We start from the raw sequence: 18,540 nt of genomic DNA on the forward strand, positions 1-18,540 counted from the left end.
TCCTATCAGTTATCTATTTTTATAAACAAAGACTTATGGGAATACAGCCACTCTGATTCATTTATGTATCATCAGTGAAGGCTTTCACACTACAGTAGCAAAGTTGGGTGGTTGTGATACCATACGACCTGTAAAGCCCACAGTGTTTACTAATTGACCCCTTACGGAGAAAGTTTGCTCTGGTTTAGAGTAACTCTTAGGTCTTTGCCCTAAAGTGTAGTATAATAATGCTTATAGCAGTATTGCTTGCTATAGTGACAGATTGGAAGTAGAAAAAAAAAATCAAGAACATAGAAAAAGGATGAATATTGTGAAATATTCTTAAAAGATAATACTATGTAGCAATGAAGATGAATCAAAGTACTAGATAGATTGCCATGAATGAATTGTAATAATGTAACTAAAAAGTCAGGGTCAGGAAAGTATACACACTATGTGATACCATTTACATAAATGTTGAAAATGTGATCTAGAAACACATATATTTATGTGATAAATATTTAAGCACATGTACAGGAATGATAAACACCAAATCCAAGGTAATTATTTTCCCGGAGAGTTAAGGGAATGTGATTGAGGAGGAATAAATGAGAGAGAAGGCTTCAGTAATATTTGTGATGGGATTTCTACTGGCAATGGTTCCAAGATGTTTATGATAATCTTTATACTCTCATACATGTCTGAAAACTATCTAAGATAATACACAAATGAGAGCCATGGTGCGTCGTTTTGTGAAGATTTGCAAGCTTGTCTGGAGGCAGAGGAACAAACATACAATTGCAGCATGGTATCTTATAGTAATAGAAGGCTTTACGAGTAATGCAGATACACAGACATCTGGCTATGTATTTTCTGGATGTTTGAAGGACTGGGAGTGTGGTTGTGAGTAGTTCCTGACTCAGGTAGGTAGGAAACTTGCTTTAGGTGAGAAACGGTAAGAAGTGGAGATTGTTCAAATTGCTTACAACACAACGTGAGTGCCTGGTTGGAGTGGATGGGGGAGAAAAAGGCACAGATCATTCTCAATAGGTTGACAGACACACTCAGGACACCATGGATGCTCAGAAACAGGGTTCCTGAAAACACTTTTTCAAAAGATCTCGCCTGAAACTTCCGGTTTATAAACCTTGCATATCTCCTATGGGGTAAGTCTGCAGGAAATGATTGCCTTAGCAACAGCTTCTGAAACAGATAAAACCTATCATAATTTTATAGAAATGGAACATTTGAGTTTGATGTTTTATCAAAAGTTGTAAAATGCATTCAATTTTCCTGGAGAAATAAATGTCTCATGGATTCAGATTAGGCTTGGATTTGAAGAAACCATAGTTGGAAAGAAACACTTGCATAAAAACTTAGAAGACTCTTCTCTTAATCTAGATGTTTTTTTAAAAACTGTGTTATATCTATAAGGAATTAAACATTTTAAAATAGGACTAAACCACTGAGAGTGTGTCAATTCAATCATGAAATTGTCTCCTAAGGATCAGGGACACAGCCCCGAACCATTGCTTATTTCCTGTTCATATGTCATGGCTTATGGCTGATAGTTATTTTCTTCATCTATTCACTTTTTGAGAGATCACTGGAATCGTTTACTTAAAGTTTGTACAAATAATTTGATATTTTCATAAGTATATGGCCTTTTTAATTTGTCCTTTTTTATATGCATAATTTTAGTTGAATGAAATTGCCATTTGCTACGGTGTTTATTTCAAAGGTGATGACTGTGGCTTTGGGCTCAAAGGAAAGTTTCTGAATTTCCATTCTCAGGTGTGTAATTGAATATTTTGGTCCTCTATCATGTGAGTGCACAAACACACATTGACAAAAATTTTAATATCTAATAGATTGTCAGTATTAATCACAATTGTGAATTGTACCTCTTGTCTAAAATGTATACATTCTGGGCGCCTGGGTGGCTCAGTTGGTTAAGCGACTGCCTTCAGCTCAGGTCATGATCCTGGAGTCCCGGGATCGAGTCCCATATCAGGCTCCCTGCTCAGCGGGGAGTCGGCTTCTCCCTCTGACCCTCTTCCCTCTTGTGCTCTCTGTCTCTCATTGTCTCTCTCTCAAAAAAATAAATAAAATCTAAAAAAATAAAAATAAAAAATAAAATGTATACATTCTTTTCTAAGACAGAGAGAGAGAGAAAGAGAGAGCGAGAGAGACAGGAAGGCGGGGAGCAGGGGAATGAGAAAGAAAGGGTGAGAAAGAGACATTGATTGATTAAGCTGCTACCCTAAAGTGTTGGACGGTGGTAAGAGGGGAATGGACCCTAGCTTATCTGTATGAATAGTTGAAAGTACTTTTTAACCTGAGGGCATTTATTTGCAAAATATTTGTATTTTAAGTATTACACTAACTTGTCTAAGTATTTTTATTACAACTAATTTAATAAAATAAACTCTACTGAAATTATCATTCCCTAATACTGTCTTGCTAGCAATACGGTATCTCACCATTTTTTAGGATTGAAAAAGAAATATATTTTGTAGTTACTTTGGGAACAGCAGATGATGACTCATACAGATTTGACAGTATGTTTAATAGTTGTTTCTTTTTTCCTTCTTTTTTTTTTTGGCTACTGAGAAGGCTGCCTGCTTACTCTTTCTTGAGATAAACTACTTAGAACAACAACCAAGACCCTGCTCCCAAGCATGCTCCCCTTGTAAGTTATAGGATACAGGAAAGCAGTTTAAGACCTTGTTCAATTGAAAGAAGCCAGAGTAAAGTAGATTTATTCTTTTCTTTTTATAATATGTAGCTAACTGTGTAAACACACATGCTAATCTCATTGTAAGTGACAACCTTTCTTGATAAATAATCTTTCAAAATTTCTCTCAGTAATCTCTCTTTTTAAACTATTTTTATTATTATTTTTGTTGGAATTTGATAGTGACCTTGTATTTGAAACATTTATTATTTTCCAAAGAATTCTGTTTTATATTTCAGGAATATACAATTGATGTTTTCTTCCGACAAAAATGGAAAGATGAACGGTTAAAATTTAAAGGTCCTATGAACATTCTTCGACTTAACAATTTAATGGCTAGCAAAATCTGGACTCCTGATACCTTCTTTCACAATGGGAAAAAATCAGTAGCTCATAATATGACAATGCCAAATAAGCTTCTTCGAATCCAGGATGATGGGACTCTGCTATACACAATGAGGTATGTTTTCAGGTTTGATATGTTGCATTTAAATACTGAGAAATCCATGTATTAAACAACCAGCCAACCTAGCTGTCAAGTATTAACACAAATTGAACATATTTATAACAGATTATTATTGAGGTACCCATAGCATGCTTTGTAAATCCCTGGATATTAAAATATGATAAAATAGGGGCGCCTGAGTGACTCAGTCAGTCAAGCATGTGACTCCTGATTTCTGCTCAGGTCATGATCCCAGGGCCTCGAGATTCAGCCCCGTGCTGGGCTTTGTGCTGGGTGTGGAGCCTGCTTAAGATTTTCTCTCTCTCTCTCTCTCCCCCTCTGCCCCTCCCCCCCAACTCATGCAAATTCGTGCACACACACGCTCTCTCTCTCTCAAAAAAAAAAAAAATAGTGTTTATGAGATTGATTCTCATCTTAGTGTTAAAACTTAAGCATTGCCGTAACTATTAAGAATTGATTGTTTTTGGCTATTTCTTTTTCATGCTACTATTTTAATTAAGTACAGCTTGAATATCATGATTTAAAATGTCCTTTATACCATCATGTAATTTTATTTTTAATATTTCATCAGATATGCCATCAAAATTTTGAGTGATTTAAGCAAGGTTTTACTTAATATTTTGATCCTCCTTATAAAGTTAATCTAAAGAAAAAAAAAACTTTTTTTAAGGAGGTAGTTTTTATTTAATAAGGTTTACAAGTACCAAAGCATATATATTAGATTGAACAATATAAATTGCCATTTCATAAGTGAAATAGTATGTAGCATAAATTTCATATGATTGAACCTTTAAAAAATTATCTAAAGAAGGGCACCTGGTTGGCTCAGTTGGTTAGGCATCTGACTTTGGCTCAGGTCATGATCTTGGGGTCCTGGGATGGAGCCCAGTGTCAAGCTCCCAGCTTGGTGGGGAGTCTGCTTGTCCCTCTCCCTCTGCCTCTCCCCCACTCATGCTCTCTCTCTCTCTCTCTCTCAAATAAATAAATAAATTAATTAAATATTTTTTAAAAATTAAAGAACTATACAGTTGTTGATTGTATATTTCTATAGTGTAGCAGCTATTCCATTTAACTCTTCTCATGAATTAAGCTTTTAAAATAAGTTACTTATATATATATATATGTATATATGAAGGGGGGAAATCGGAGGGGGAGACGAACCACGAGAGACGGTGGACTCTGAGAAACAAACTGAGGGTTCTAGAGGGGAGGGGGTGGGGGGATGGGTTAGCCTGGTGATGGGTATTGAGGAGGGCACGTTCTGCATGGAGCACTGGGTGTTATGCACAAACAATGAGTCATGGAACACTACATCAAAAGCGAATGATGTAATGTATGGTGATTAACGTAACAATAAAAAATTTTTAAAAAATAAGTTACTTATATAAGAAAAAATCACAAATCTAATAAAGTGATGTGTAATCTAAAATTTAAATGCTTAATAAAGGCTTTAAAGCATGGGTAACTTCTGTCAGCATTAAATATAGATTAGACATGTGTTCTAGACATTTTATGTGTTATTATTTCATATGAAATGTTAGGTGGTGGGTTTCAGTTGTGTAAGTTATTTAAGAAGGGGCAAAAATACAATCTTGATCTTTAAAGAAAAAACTCTTAAGGACTCATTACTAAATGAAATTGCCTAAAATAAAAGAGCTAGCTATTCTTTGCCTCCCTCTCTGAATCTTACAATACAGATGCAGTATCCCTGTTGGTTTTACACTTTGAATATTCCTGTGGATTAAGACAATGATGGAAATTTTGGCTTTAAACAAAATGTTGGCAGAGAACACAGTTTTGGAAAATATTGCATGGAGTTCTACTTACATACTGCCTTAGAATTATATAAGTTATAATTAAATTTTTGGCCACATTTGTTTTGCTCATCATAAGAGTCTTCTATAAGTTCAATTTAATACCATTTCTATCCATTTTACCTGTGGGTGAAATGGAATAATTATGACTGTCTTTATAACAAGTTTGCTATGATTAATCTTTTTTTTGCTATGATTATTCTTTAATGTGATCTTATAGATACAGAAAAAAATATTTATTTAACAATATGTAACTTGTGTCCATAATTTAGTCAATAATCTAGTTTCAAGCAGATATTTCTAAGAGGCACATCTATACATTATCTATATCTACCTCTATATTTAAATCCATGTACCTGCATACAGTATGTGATACTCATTCACAGTTGACATATTTTTGGAGGGAGTTCCTGTGAGCTAGTATCGAATTCTTATATCAGTTTTCCTATATGGTTGCTGATGACATGAGGGAGAAAAATAGCATTCTTTCATGATAGAGTTTTTTTTTTCTCTAGGATTTCGAATGTTAATAGTGAATGTTAATGTGAAAATAGCCCTTCAAAAATGCGTATATAACTTCTTTACTTCTTAATAAAAAAAAAAACCTCTTCTTAACAAACCAGAGTTCCAAATGTTAAGTATATTTGTAAATAAATATTGTTTTTTGAGCTCAATTTTTTATATGCTACTGTCTTCTGAAGGATCACCTAAATATGAAAGAACAAACACATTTAAATGTGAATTAGCCTAATACAGTGTTACAATGAAGGTCCTACCTCATCCCTGATGCTGTTGAGAACAGTAAGGAGTGATTTATCTTGACTTATCAATTTACTTAAAGAGTGAAATTTTTGCTTTTAGGCTTACGGTTCAAGCTGAATGTCCCATGCACTTGGAGGATTTTCCTATGGATGCTCATTCATGTCCTCTGAAATTTGGCAGCTGTAAGTATGGGGGTGAAGTTACATATTTTGGGTCTGTAAAATCAAGGGATAATCAGCAGCATTGCTTACCTGTGTAGTTTCTTCTAATATTATGGAATGCTTAATATTTGCCCCCAAAAAAGATATTGAACTAAAAGACTTGCTGATTTCCCTCAAGGAACTAATTGGCTAGCCCTATCGCACTCTCAGATATCATTATATTTTAATCATGATGTTTAAATTATCACTTAACTTTACTGCTAATAAAGAACATCATGTGTTTTTATACATGGGGAAAGGTAGTCCAGGAGCTCTTGTGAAGGTCAAGACCATGTCATTTACCTTCTTTTCCAAGGCTAGCATCTTAAAAATGCAAAATACATTTTTTTTTTTTTGTAACCAAGAATGAACTGTAAAGGATAGGTGGTATTGTTTATTAGGGTAGTAATCAACCTGTTGCAAATGGCAGGCACAGAAGCTGGCTCTGTGCGATTATCTTCCTACTTTCCAACTAACGGAAGGACTTTTTTTTTTAATCTTCTAAAATAAATTTTAAGGAGATGATGTAACTGGACAGCTATGTGCAGGCCTCTTCTGCTTACATAAAATATTTCAGAAAAGGCTCTGTGCATTTGGCCATTCTCTAGGTCACTGAGGTTATATCTTATATGTCAAGCAGAAGCATTCACTCTCCTGGAATAATTGAAAAGAGGGGAGGTCAAATCATCTCCGTAGGCCCACACTTAGGGCAGGTTCACAGTAAATTCATGGACAGAGCTACAGCAGCTTCTCTCTGGTGTTAGCTTGTCCCATCACCTGACCTTTACAGAAACCTTGCTCTTTCTGGTATCCCCATCTCTATCCATTTGGGGCACCTTTTGGCTTTTCATTCACTTGAACAGAAATGCAGTTCCCTCACCTGGTTAAAAATATGTATGATTGAATAGGTGCCTTCACCCCACAGACTGGTATCAAGTGAAAGAAAATAAGAATGATGGCTAAGATGAATGCAAACTCCTCTAATTATTTTGATGACCATAGTTTTGTGGAATGAGAAGGTTCAGTCTTGTTGGTTCTGTTCATTCTTACAAAAGGTGTGAGCTCTCAATTTTCTTTGAGAATCTCTTCTTTGTTTAACTACAAAACCTTCTTTTATTGTCATGGGAACCATCACTTCAATACTGGCATTTTCCCAAAAATTATTTAACATAGTCAGTCATGTTACATGACGTAAACATGATGCGGAAAAAACTACAGCAGATGCAACAGAGAAAAACTCATTTGCATGACATAAATGGCATTAAAGAGAAAATTGAAAAGCCTTGATAACCAATGAAAGGACTTATTCAAACTGCAGTAATGGTATAAAAAGGAAAGGGATTTTTCATTGGACAAGTTAGTGCCATTAAGGCACCAAATATAAATGATGTGATGTCTTAATTCTGAATATGAAATAAATATGCCTGAAAATATTTTAAATAAAATTTAAAAATCCCTTGTAGTGTATCTATAGAGCAATGAGATACTGCATGCGTGACTTTCTGTATCTAGAAGTGACATAGACAACATGCAAAGTTTGTTGTTAGGCATTCTCTAAGTAATTGCTTTTTATTTCATTTTCTTCATGTTTATTTTCCGACACATTGAATAAACAATTTGATTTGTATATTCTTTTATTTATCCTTGCCAGTAGTAAGTGGTTGATACGTGTTGTATGGACTTTAAGGACCACCTGAGTGGCACAGTAGGTTAAGTGTCTGACTCTTGATTTCAGCTCAGGTCATGATCTCCAGGCCTTGAGATCAAGCTCTACCTCAGGGCTCCTCACAGAGCGTGGAGCCTGCTTGAGATTCTCTCTCTCTCTCCCTGCCCCCTCCCCCTCATTCATTCTCTCTCTCAAAAAAACAAAAACAAAACAAAAAAGTATGGACATTAAGCATGGTATAATAGATTAACAAGCCAACCCAAGCCTTAAAATGTTGGCCCAACAGATTTTGGCAGAAGCAGCCATGGCGTCTTCTTCTGGTCTTTTATTCCTCTCTTGCTTAAAAGCCCCCTAAAATGATAGAATTTCTGGAAATTTATCATTGTTCTTAAAGAAGCATCTTTTGTATAAGTTTATAGTTTTGAATTCATTTTTGTTTTGCTTTATTTCTCTTGCCTCACATATTCATATATTTTCTTGCTGTTTAACATGATTTAAAAGTTCCTAAAAGGGAGTCTGGATGTATTCTGTGTATTAGTCCAAAAGAAATTGTAAATCATCTTTTGGGTTGAAAATTAATAATTAAAAATGATTTGGGGATTTTTTTTTTCTGGTTACCAAATACTAAGAATCAGTCAGTATGCATTTGATATTTAATGCAGATTATGATTCAAAAATGGGTTATTTAACAGAATTAAATTATTTAATGAAAGTTTAATTTAGAGATGGAATTTATAGTGAAATTTGTAAAACAAACTATCTTTCTCTCCTTTATACTTTACTGAAAAACACTGCAGTGGTCTCTTGGTTTATATGTGTGTTGGTAGATCAGGAGTGCCTCTAAGCTGCATGACTTTCTGCTCTGTCTTCTCTTACTAGACTCAAAATCTAAAAAACATATTCTTATCTAACTAATGAAATGCTATAATTGCTTTTTCATAAAAGACATGGGGAGTGTCAGTCACCTTCTTTAGCATATTCTTGGGCTCCTATGCAGATTTCCAACTTCCATAAAAGTAAATAACATAATTAAAATATTATGAGTTTATTGATTAATCTAGCAAAAACAAACTGAGAACTTTTTCTGGGTGACAGGCTCTGTGCCACGTGCAAGCAGTGTAGATATGGACAAGTTAGAGTCCCTGCCCCTCAGTGTCTCACTAGTTTCTTTTTTTTATTTTTTTATTTTTTTTTTAAATATTTTATTTATTTATTTGAGAGAGAGAGAATGAGAGATAGCACGAGAGGGAAGAGGGTCAGAGGGAGAAGCAGACTCCCTGCCGAGCAGGGAGCCCGATGTGGGACTTGATCCCGGGACTCCAGGATCATGACCTGAGCCGAAGGCAGTCGCTTAACCAACTGAGCCACCCAGGCGCCCGTCTCACTAGTTTCTTAAAAATGTCCCTGCATTTGTAGGGTTTCATTTTCTTTATCTTTAAAAATAAACATCAAATTTAAAAAGTGGAATCATTATACTTAAGAAAAGTTCATGATTTATTAATATTCACAACTACTAACGTGTATTCATAGGAAAAAAAAAAAACAAGCCACTTGATAATGTGCAAATGGATTGCTAGGTATCCACATTACTAATCTCCCTTATTTAATCATAGCAGTAACATCATCAATGATTAAATAATTGAGATTAATACAAATTTAGACCTTAGAGTAACTAGAATTCATTCATATGCAAACTATAGGAATATATCTGCTATTAAAAAATATATATATACACACACACATATATAAAGATACACATCTACATATTTTTAGAGTCCTATTTTAAAAAATTGTTTCACAGAATATAATTTAATTATGGATATAGGTGAATATGTGTATAATGAAAGCAGTATTTCACTGATATGAACATTTAGTAGTAACATGCAGAAACCAGACAACATTGTAGTATATCATTAAAAGACCACACAACAAATAAGACACAAACTCATAAACTTTCACTTTATTGTGACTGATGCTTAAGTGTAAATTGGTCCGTAGATCTTGGATCAAGGTAAGTAGCAGGGCCACCCCAGAACAACATTATCAAACTAGAAAACTTGTATATGGCCGGTAAATGAACTTTCCAGAGTCCTGGAGATCTAGGGGCAGAGATACTGCTGGAGACATCTAGTCCTTTCTCTCTTTCAATTGAGAATGTAACTGTGATGTTGAGTTTTGCTCAAGAACCAGGAGTAACTAATACTTTTAAACATTCCCATGAGCAAAAGTACATAGAATTTCTTCAAAAGGTCAGTAATATAGCAAGAATTGCCTGTTAATTCAGCTGTGGAGAGACTTCCCACATGGAGAGGTCAGCTGTTTCCCACTGGGACAGGCATAAAGGAAATACCAGAGCCAGAGAATGGCTAAGACAAGATATGCTGCCTGCCCTCCAGTGCTAGAATTATCTAACTTTTGCTAAGTGCTACATCTTTGGCCAGATAAATCAGAACGTTCTACCTGGTCTGTATGTGTTTTGTCTCCTGCCAGTATATAACTGGGATGCTGTGAAAGTATAGTCCAGTGAAGTCTGTGTGCATTAATTTTAAAACGAACATGTTTGAAGGAGTATTTATATCTTGATGAAACTATAGCATTCTGATTTATTTTACATGTTCTGCAATAATTAGTTCTCATTCTTATTATGGAATGCATTGTATCATGATAGCTAAGTCATTTAATTCTTAACTAGGTGAAGGTTTTGAAGGAAAACTTACAAAATGAACTACAAAAATAGTACTTAAAATAAATACAATGCATTTCATCAGTATTCTCATATGATAATCTTTTTATGTCCAGAGAGTGATACCATTTTGAATTATAAATGTTATTTCATGAATGATTGCTATTTCCAAATAAACCATTTAGGTGGGCTTTAGGCGTTTTTAACCTGTGTATTACAATGTCTTCATCTACTACCTTGGAACTATGGAGGACGTTTTAACCATCTCAGGGCCCAGTGATTTTTGCAGACTCCGAAGAGAACTTTTCTGTTCACTTCTCAAAGTAGTTGCAATGGAAACACTCTATGGTCATGATTTTCTCTCTTGGTCCACTTCACACTCTTCATATTGAAAATGGCAGATTTCAAAGATATTTTTTTACTCTACAAAATATGATCTGTAAATATCAATTTTTATAATAAATAGTGATCCTATGCAATATATAACCTTTGATATTGCAGTTTATTGATGGTTCCTGCTAAAGTGCTTGAGTTTTTTTCTTTTTTTCTGACTTCCCACAGATGCATATACAACCTCAGAGGTCACTTATATTTGGACTTATAATGCATCTGATTCAGTACAAGTTGCTCCCGATGGTTCCAGATTAAATCAGTATGATCTGCTGGGCCAATCAATTGGAAAGGAAACAATTAAATCCAGTACAGGTTAGTAAAATGATTCTTAAACTAGTTTCTAAGAAAAGTGATGGGTTGAAGTCACTGAAATATGTTAGTGTGCTTAAAAAGTTTTGTTCTTGGGGCCCAAGAACTAGCAGCATAGATTGTAGGAGCTTTTAAGATATTTACAGTGTCAGACCTGACCCCTTACTAAGTCAAGATATGCATTTTAACAAGATTCCAAGGAGGTTTGCAGAAAGTTTGAGAAACACTGGTCTAAAATATACTGTCAATTCAAAAATGTGTGACTTTGCAGACAAGCCAATTTTATCTTCAAACAGTGTCACAGTTTTCCTAGTTTTCTAATTCTTTTCCTCCTATTCTGGATAATTTGTGACTATTCAACTCTTGATTTATGGATCATTACTACTGGCCTGTGTGGGAAAGCTGGTGCCCTTTCTAAGGGCCACACTCATCTAAGAAAAAGCCGCCATGTTGAACTAATGATTTTACCTCTGGCAGATGTAACCCCAGATAGCAGAAAGGAAAGTAGCTGTTAGGATCGGATAGAAATGACGGCAGTAAATTAGAGTCGACATACAACATTGAGAGATTCAGAATTGGTGACAGGGTCAAAAGTGGAAAATCTGGGCCAAAAGCCTGACCCAATCTTAGAGATGTGGCCAGAGACTGACACCTTAAAAAGCCAGGGAGTTAGAACAATCTAAGCAGAGTGTTGAAATTGGTACCAGTAGGGATGAGAGATCTGAGCAAGTAAGATAATTCATGGTCAGAGAGCATTGCGAATTGTATATCTCCTTGGTCAGTAGGCATGACCTGGAGAGAAAAACAAATGTACCTTGGACATGTAGTGCAAGTTTCTTGGTAATATTAAAATTCTCTTTTAAATATTTTTGCGGTGTTAAAGAGGCATTTAAAGGCTTATACTTGTCATGTTGTATATGTGATAATTTTTTTTTTCTTAAATCAGGGACTGTTCTTCTCAAATCTGTTCCATTTCTAAAATGTTCAAACTATTGACTATTACAGTTCCTTAAGCTTCTTAAATTTTTCTTCTAGGTGAATATACCGTAATGACAGCTCATTTCCACTTGAAAAGAAAAATTGGGTATTTTGTGATTCAGACATATCTGCCTTGCATCATGACTGTCATTCTCTCCCAAGTGTCATTCTGGCTTAACAGAGAATCTGTGCCTGCAAGAACTGTGTTCGGTGAGTGAATAGCTACACACTCTCTTGTGTAGCACATTATGTTTTGTAGCAAGCATACTTTCAAAAGGATTCTCTCTCGATACTCACACCAGTAATTTGTGGTGTGTGCGGCAGGGCATATTGGCTCCACCTTATAGATGAGGAAGCTGAGGCTCAGAGAGGCAAAATACAGAGTCAGTGCCACATTATTAATAAGAGATATAAATACTCTTCAGATCTTCTGGAAATACATTCAGTCTTCTTTCTGTTTTGCTCCTCTTTTCATTTTGCTTTCCATCATTTGTCTTCATGTGAGTATAAGGAGAATATTCTTAGAGGTTTTGAGTTGGAGTATAAAAGTACCATATTTCTAGACTTTCCATGGTTTTTTCTTTTGCTTTGTTTTGTTTTTAGATGGACAAAGATGATATTTGTATTTTAGGTTAGAGAGAGAAAGGGAAGAAGAGAAAGAAACCCCTCATTCACTATCACTAGTGTGTTTAATAACAAAGCTAATTCTCTTGATTCAAACCATGCAGGGGGCGGGATTCAGCTTCTCCCTCAGTTTCCGCCCCCCCATGCGCACTCTCTCTCATAAATAAATAAAATCTTAAAAAAAAAAACATGCAGAGAAATGACTGCTTTTCAGATGAATGAACTAGGCTGAGCACATTTTGTGCAAAGCAGATTGTCTTTTTGTGTTTGGTACCCTCATTCATTTAGGTGAGTTTTATTGAGAATCTGGTCTGTTGTATATTGCACCAAGCCCTAGAGCTCAAATACATGTAAAATACAGTCCCTACATTCAAGAAGTTAAGTATAGCGGAGGGCAACAGAATAGGCAGAAAAGATAATGGCAACACAGATTAATGGGTTATACAAGAGGTACATACAAGTTGTTAACAAGATAACAAGAGAACTGATTAAGTAGCTTAGTTAACATTTGAGCTAAGTCTCTTTCTTTTAAGTTTTTTTTTTTTTCATTTTAATTCCAGTGTATTCAACATACAGTGTTATATTAGTTTCAGGGGTACAATATAGTGACTTAACAATTCTCTACAGTACTCAGTGATCGTCATAAGTGTCCTCTAAATCCCCTTCACCTATTTCACCCCTCCCCCCACCCAACTCCCCTCTGAAAAGCTTTATTTTAAATGAGTAACTTCAGTTAAAGTTATTGGGCTTAAGGCTTGAAGGATGAGTGGGAGTTTCTCAGATGAGATGGGGTAAAAATACTAGCCTAAAAAGTCGATTGTGCAGTAACATCAAGGGATGAGAGCACTTAGTGTGTTCAGTGACAGTGAGCTGTTTCAGTGTCAGTGTAGATACATTAGACAGAATTGTAGTTTGAGGCCTAGATGAGAACGGCTTTGTAAGCCATGCTAATACAATGTACCTTTATCTTACAGGCTATAGCAACCCATTTTAGTATTCTGAAGGCATAAATAGGTAAAACTTTTATAACAATGCCTGCCATGTAATACATGTTATATAACATTTCCACTGAAAACTACCAAATTTTGCCGAGAGAAATTAAAGAATACCTAGTTAAATACCTCATTAAATGGGAAAGACATCCCATGTTCATGGGTTAGAAAACAGTACTATTAAAATGGGAATAATCCCCAAAGAGATCTATAGATTCAATTCGGTACCTGTCAAAAGTCCAGTGGCCTTTTTTGGCAGAAATGGAAAAAGCCAACCCTCAGATTCATATGGAATTATAAGAGGCTCCAAATTGTCAAAACAATATTGATAAAGAAAGACAAAGTTGGTGACTTCACACTTCCCAGTTTCAAAACGTAGTACATTACTTACTACATTAATCAAAACAGTGTGGTAGTGTGATAAGGATAGGCATATAGATCAATAGAATAAAATCAGGATAGAAACAAAATCAAACATTCATGGTGAATTGACTTTCATCAAATGTGTTAACATTTTATGGGATTTTCAGCAAGGATACCAGCAGCTTGATGATCACCACATTCAAAGGAATTAAGTTGGACTTCTACCTCACTCCAGATATAACAATGAACACAAATGGATACAAAACTTTAATATAAAATCTAAAACTGTAAAGCTGTTAGGAGAAAACATATGATAAATACCATCTTAGATCTAGCAGTGGATTCTTAGATTTGACACCAAAAGCATGAGTAACAATGAAAAAATAAATAAATTGGACTTCATTAAAATTGAAAACTGTAGCTCCTCAAGGAACATTATCAAAAATGTGAAAAGACAACCTACATACAGGAGAAAATATTTGCAAATTGTTTATCTGATCAGGATTTAATATCCTGACTAAATAAAGAATTCTTAAAACTCAGAAACAAAAAAACCAAAAGCTAGATTTTTAAAAAAGGGGCAAAGAACTTGAATAGACTTTTTTTTCCTAAAGAAAGTATACAAATGGAATACAAGCACATAAAATGATATGAAACAACATTGGACATTAAAGAAACACAAATAAAAACCACAATAAAATACATTTCACACACACTGGGATGGCTCTAATAATAATAATAAAATAAAACAAAAAAAAGACAAGAAATAAGTGTTGGTGAGGATGTGGAGAAATAGAAACCCTTATATATTTCTGGTGGGAATGTAAAATTTTGTAACCTCCAGGGACAGTAGTTTGGCTGTTCCTTGAAAAGTTAAACATAGAATTAATTCCCATGTGACCCACCAATTCCGCCTTCAGGTATATATCCAAGATTAGTGAAAATATATGTTCACATGGAAACTTGTACACAAATGTTTATAGCAGCATTATTCCAAAGAGTCAAAAAGTAGAAACAATCTAGATTTCCTCCAGTGAATGAATGGATAACCACAATGTGCTTTATATTTACAATAGGATATTATTCACCCATAAGAGTGAATAAGTACTAATAGCATGCCACAATGTGGATGAACTCCAAAAACATCATGTTAAGTGAAAGAAGGTGGACACAAAAGGTCACATATTGTATGATTCCTTTCATAAGAATTATCTAGAACAGGCAAATCCATAGACACAGACAACAGTTTAGTGGTTGCTAGTAGATGGAGGCAGGGGAAATGGGGAGTCATTACTTAATAAGAATAGAATGTTCTTCTAGGGTGATGAAAAAGTTTGAAACTAGAGAGAAGTGGTGTTTGGCAGAGCCTTGTGAATGAATAAATGCCACTGAATTGTACACTTTAAAATGGTTAATTTTATACTTAATGGATTTCACCTCAGTGAAATAATTTTAAAAAGTCATGAGTTGAAAAAAAAAAAAAAGCAAGGAATGAGCACATCAAACCTTTCCCAGGATTTAGACTCAGAAGTATCTTCTCAGATATCTACTTCAAAAATTGCAATTTTTTTAATCAAAAACCAAAAAAAAAGGTGTGGCCAAAAATAAAAGAAAATTTCCATTCAGATGGTTTAAATAATAAAATTGCATGATTTTCAGAGCACAAATAATACAGAAGAAAAGTTTTAGGAAGAAATTATACAACTGATGTTGAATTGATACTCCAGAAAGATCTAAATTTATACATAAATATATAACAAGTCCGATAAAATAAAATGAAGCATTTGTTTAATAAAGGTTGTGAAGAAAATAAAATATTGAGGCAAATAAAGACAGAAATTTCATGATATAAATCACATAGATGCATGTGTTAAAAGAGGCCAATAGTAGTCTATCTAAACACAGAGGAGAGATAAATAGATGAACAAATATTTAACTTTGAATGAATAGAATGTGTTAGTGTCAGGGATCCTAACTTGTACTATAACAAATGTACAAAAGTTTTTAAAGATTGGTTATAAAAGTAACATATATAAAATTAAAAAATCCAGGCTATATTTGAATGTGTAAATTTTATATGAATTATTTACAATACAGGTGTAAGGATCCAAAAGTCAGATTTTCATATTGATTGAAACCAGTAGGTGGTAAGAGCATTTTTAGTATTATCTCTACCAATTATTCTGTGTGAAGTTTGTAATAAATATAATTCCATGTGAGAGAGTGTGTGTGTGTGTGTGTGTGTGTGTGTGTGTGTGTGAAACAAAAATCTTACATCTTAGAATGGGCCTTGAAAGCTGCCCATCCATTCTACTCCACACCTTCATCACATCTTTCACTGTTTTCTGCCTCTTTTTGATTTGAACATCATCATCTGACTGATACACAGCAGTTACCTCAGCCAAATTTCTACCCTCTTCACATTTCTCTCTCTGAATTCATAGTCAGGTTTACAAGCTAGTGAGAGATCATTAAATCATCTGCCCTCCTCATGCTTGTAAGGCTTTCTGTGATGCATAACCCACCCAAGTCAAAAACGACTACAGTTAAGAAATTAATATGCCTCGAGAGACAGATGTCAAATTTTTCAACCTTTGAGATCTGGTTTCATGCTGTGAACAGAAAAAGAAAGCAGAGAAAAAGAGATGGTAGGCATAGGAGTTGAAATTACAATGCACATCCCTTGATATCAGAGACTTTGTTCCATTATATTGGGTTTTATCTATTCAGTTTTTTGTATATTGCATTTATTTTGTGGCTGTGGAACCTGCTTGATTTTTTTCAAAGATCTTTCTCTGAAGGGACTGCCTGTGTATCTTGTGATGATAAAAGCCTCCTTTGGCTTTTTCTGGGTGTTCGTGACCAATACATTGAACACTAACAAAATACTTATTGAGCATCTATTTTTCAGCACTGTTGTAGATGTTTGGGGTAGTCCCTAAATAAAAACCGAATAAAACTGTCTTAATGATGAGGTAACTGCCCTCTGTTGTCAATAGTATAAGAAAGCACTTGGGAAACTTTTACCCTTATACCTCGGGTTTTGTGCTTTCAAAGCTCCTGTGAGCAGATACTGCATTTGAAATATACCAACCTCATTTTGTGTTTGTGTAAACATATATATGTGAAATTGGCCCTGGTTCTTTTAGTTGATTAACAGTCCTCAGCACTTCATATAAATGAGAAATAATCATAAGGAATTTGCCAATTATTATCTCCATATTTGAATCCAAATCATTTTTCAAAATTTATGGATAAGTTTATGAATATATGATTAAGTTATATGTGAACACGTGAATATATGAATAAGCTTATGTGTAAGAAGTATGTACTGGTATTTTTGTGTTAATATTATATTCAGCATGGAATAGAGAATTTTAGCTATTTAGAACTAAAATCAGGGGCGCCTGGGTGGCTCAGTTGGTTAATAAGCATCTGCCTTTGGCTCAGGTCATAATCTTGGGGTCCTGGGATCAAGCCCCGTGTCAGACTCCCTGCTCAGTGGGAGCCCGCTTCTCCCTCTCCTTCATTCCCTCCTCCCTGCTTGTGCTCTCTCTCTCTCTCTTAAATAAATAAAATCTGTTTTTAAAAAAACTAAAATCAAATAACAAATATCTGTTAGGGTTTAGGTTTGTCAGGTGAAAGAGTACAGGAAGTTCAAATGCTTTTTATTTCATGCATCGTTCATGGCATATGCAAGGGCCTTACCTAGTTATCTTATACGAATTTTGGAATAATTAAAACTCCAAAAGGGGTATGTTTTGATTGCTCATTTTTCTTCTTAGTTCTATAGATTTCCACTACTAAGTTTGACTGTTTATATCAGGGAATCCCAAACATAGTGGCTTGAATATATGAAGTTTTTTTTCCATGTAAAAGAAATCCACAAGTAGATGGTCCAACACTAGTGTGGCAACACCATGGGTGTCAGGGACTCAGTCTCTGTCTTTCTTCTTTGATATCCTTAGCATGGCGTTTTACTTCATAGGCCAAGAAGGCTGTTGGTGCTCCAGCTATCACATTCATATCCAGGAAACAGGAAGGAATAAGCAAAAGTGTCAAAAGACCTCTTCCAGCTCTCTGTTTGCCATTAATAAGCTTTCCCAGAAGTCCCTCCCAGTAATTTGTTTCTATATCATTAGCCCAACTTGGTCTGATAACTGAGACTTTGAAAAATTGCCATCTGGAATAAATTCAGTGTTCTAATATTATAGATGAACTAAATATTGGATTGGTAGTTTGTGGGTTCTGCTACCATAAGAAAAAAATAGTCGTTTGCTATAAAGGCCATAAAATTAAGAACACATATTCTGGAACCACAGTATCCTGGTTCAAAATCTGGCTCTGCTGTTAATCAGTTAGTTCACTCTTGGTAAGGTTTTTTTAACCTCTTTGCACCTTAGTTTCACCCTTCGCAAAATTGGGATGATAATATCTCCCTCGTGAGGTAATTTATGGAATAACCACACACACACACACACACACACACACACACACACACACACACACACACACACACGGAACACTTAGAACAGTTTTGGCACATAGTCAGTACTATGTAATTATTTGTTACT

General features: G+C 34.8%; 1 protein-coding gene across 5 annotated transcripts in view; it reads left to right on the forward strand.

Annotated features, from left to right (window-relative positions):
- Positions 1 to 18,540, forward strand: part of GABRA2 (gamma-aminobutyric acid type A receptor subunit alpha2) — a 124,757-nt gene that overhangs the window by 64,241 nt on the left and 41,976 nt on the right. For all 5 annotated transcript variants that reach the window (XR_015767795.1, XM_028092551.2, XM_088021181.1 and 2 more), the window contains 4 exons: positions 2,956 to 3,176; positions 5,858 to 5,940; positions 10,869 to 11,012; positions 12,045 to 12,197. Coding sequence is in view for 4 of the 5 variants with exons in the window: in XM_028092551.2 (XP_027948352.1) it covers positions 2,956 to 3,176; positions 5,858 to 5,940; positions 10,869 to 11,012; positions 12,045 to 12,197 (601 nt within the window). In the remaining variant the exon portion in view is untranslated. The remainder of the gene's footprint in view (positions 1 to 2,955; positions 3,177 to 5,857; positions 5,941 to 10,868; positions 11,013 to 12,044; positions 12,198 to 18,540) is intronic.

Source organism: Eumetopias jubatus, unplaced genomic scaffold, assembly GCF_037043125.1.
Source record: "Eumetopias jubatus isolate StellerSeaLion01/CBP00866 unplaced genomic scaffold, mEumJub1_p1.0 scaffold_2, whole genome shotgun sequence".
Taxonomy (NCBI): domain Eukaryota; kingdom Metazoa; phylum Chordata; class Mammalia; order Carnivora; family Otariidae; genus Eumetopias; species Eumetopias jubatus.